Source organism: Echinops telfairi, unplaced genomic scaffold (assembly GCF_000313985.2).
Source record: "Echinops telfairi isolate 266 unplaced genomic scaffold, ASM31398v2 ScPeMD7_7424;HRSCAF=8462, whole genome shotgun sequence".
Classification (NCBI taxonomy): Eukaryota; Metazoa; Chordata; class Mammalia; order Afrosoricida; family Tenrecidae; genus Echinops; species Echinops telfairi.
The window spans coordinates 9,313,838-9,315,707 of record NW_022111324.1 but is presented as its reverse complement, the minus strand read 5'-3'; the positions used below and the strand labels follow the sequence as shown (position 1 = coordinate 9,315,707).

Below are 1,870 nucleotides of genomic sequence, written 5' to 3'. Positions count from 1 at the left end.
GACGTCTCCCTTCACCCACTTTTCTGTTGTCTGACCCCCAGGGAGGAGTTCACATATACAGTATAAATATATTTGCATATGTCCATGTCTTTTTCTAGACCTCTATAAATGCCCTTTGCCTCCCAGCTCTTTTCTCTATTTCCCTTGACTTTCCTCCTGTCCCACTATCATGCTCAGTCCCCACCAGGTTTTCAGTAATTCCTCTTTGTTATATTACCCTTGATCATACCCTACCATGCTTCCCACACCCACCTCACCAAAAATTTGTATCACTTGTTGTTCCCTTGTCCCTGGGTTTGTTAAGACCACTTCCTTTACCCCCACCTCCCACTCTCCCATGTCCCCTGGGACCTTTTTAAGATCAAAAATAGAAATTACATTAAAAAAATTTTAAACAAAAAACAGATATTAACATTTTCTTTTAGAAAACTGAAATAGGATTATACATACTTTGTATTAAAGAATAATAAATGGTTATAGTTGAATATGATCCATTATAGTTGAATATCATCCATTATAACACTGTAAATAGCTCATCATTATTGAAAGCTGTTATTTCTATAAAATTTCATAGGGTTACTATAAGTCAGTATCAACTTAATGGCAGTGAGTTTAGTAGGTTTTGGGTCAACTCTACAAAAATTCAAATTGAACAGTGTAAGACACAAAATAGCAATAATAACATGTAATTGATCAAGTATTCATTATGGTGGGTGGATGGGGGAGGGAGGGGAAAAAAGAGAAGCTAATACCAAGGGCTCAAGTAAAAAGAAAATGTTGATGGTAACATTTGTATAAGTGTGCTTAACACAATGGAATGATGGATTATTATAAGATTTGTAAGAGCCCCCCAATAAAATGACTAATTAAAAAAAAGTTCAAATTGAAGAATGAGCTAAGAGAGTCATGCTTTTTGTGCATGTCCTTTCTGGGCAACCCCATTTTACAAATGGACCTGTTTTGTATTGGGATTTTATGCAATCAGGAAAGCAGAAATTTGGACGTAGACGTGAATGTCTTTCTCTGGAATTTTGTAGTCACTCAAAAACTCACTGCCATCAAGTTGCTTCCAACTCTCAGTGACCCCACAGGACAGAACAGAACTACTCTTGTGGGTTTCTGAGACTGTAAATCTTTAGCGGACTAGAAAGCCAGATACGTTTCCATTGAGCAGCTGGTGGTTTTGAAGTGCTGGTCTTATGTTTAGCAGCCTGTTGAGCTCTAATTGGCTAAAGTGATTTGTCAATAAGAAAGTCCTTCTAAAAGCAGATCTTACAGAATTAAGTTATAATAAGAGTTGTTTCTTTAGATCGGACTAGGAAATACAGAAGCTGTGGTATAAAAAAGTATAACTTGTATTTGTAGTTTAAAAGAAAGAGAATGCATCTTTTAAAGACAGAATTGAGAGCTATCTCTGGTTTTAATAAGAGTCATATTCCACATTGTTAAGTACCTGTGTTCTGATGTTTTTGGTTCTAGCATGATGTTAAGAATCATCGTACATTTTTAAAGCGGACCAAATATGATGACCTGCGCTTGGAAGATTTATTTATAGGCAACAAAGTGAATATCTTTTCTCGACAACTGGTACTAATTGACTATGGGGATCAGTATACTGCTCGCCATCTGGGCAGTAGGAAAGAAAAGTAAGAAAACAGTTGCATCATAATGTTTTCATTTTTAAGATATTAAGAATGAGAGGCTTTATATAAAATTCAGGGTTCTTGTTTCTATCCTGTGGTTTTTTTTAAAAATTAAAGGAACATTTTATTTGGGTCTCTTACAACTCTTATTACCATCCATACATCAATTGTATCAGACGTAATTGTACATGTATTGCCATCGTTCATTTTTGGACATTTACTTTCTA

General features: G+C 35.3%; 1 protein-coding gene across 1 annotated transcript in view; it reads left to right on the top strand.

Moving 5' to 3' along the window:
* The first annotated feature begins 600 nt into the window (after window positions 1-600).
* The window catches only part of NME7 (NME/NM23 family member 7), a 259,766-nt gene continuing 258,496 nt past the window's right edge, over window positions 601-1,870 (top strand). The window contains exons 1-2 of the mRNA XM_030887764.2: window positions 601-606; window positions 1,480-1,646. Of these exons, the coding sequence (XP_030743624.1) occupies window positions 601-606; window positions 1,480-1,646 (173 nt within the window). The remainder of the gene's footprint in view (window positions 607-1,479; window positions 1,647-1,870) is intronic.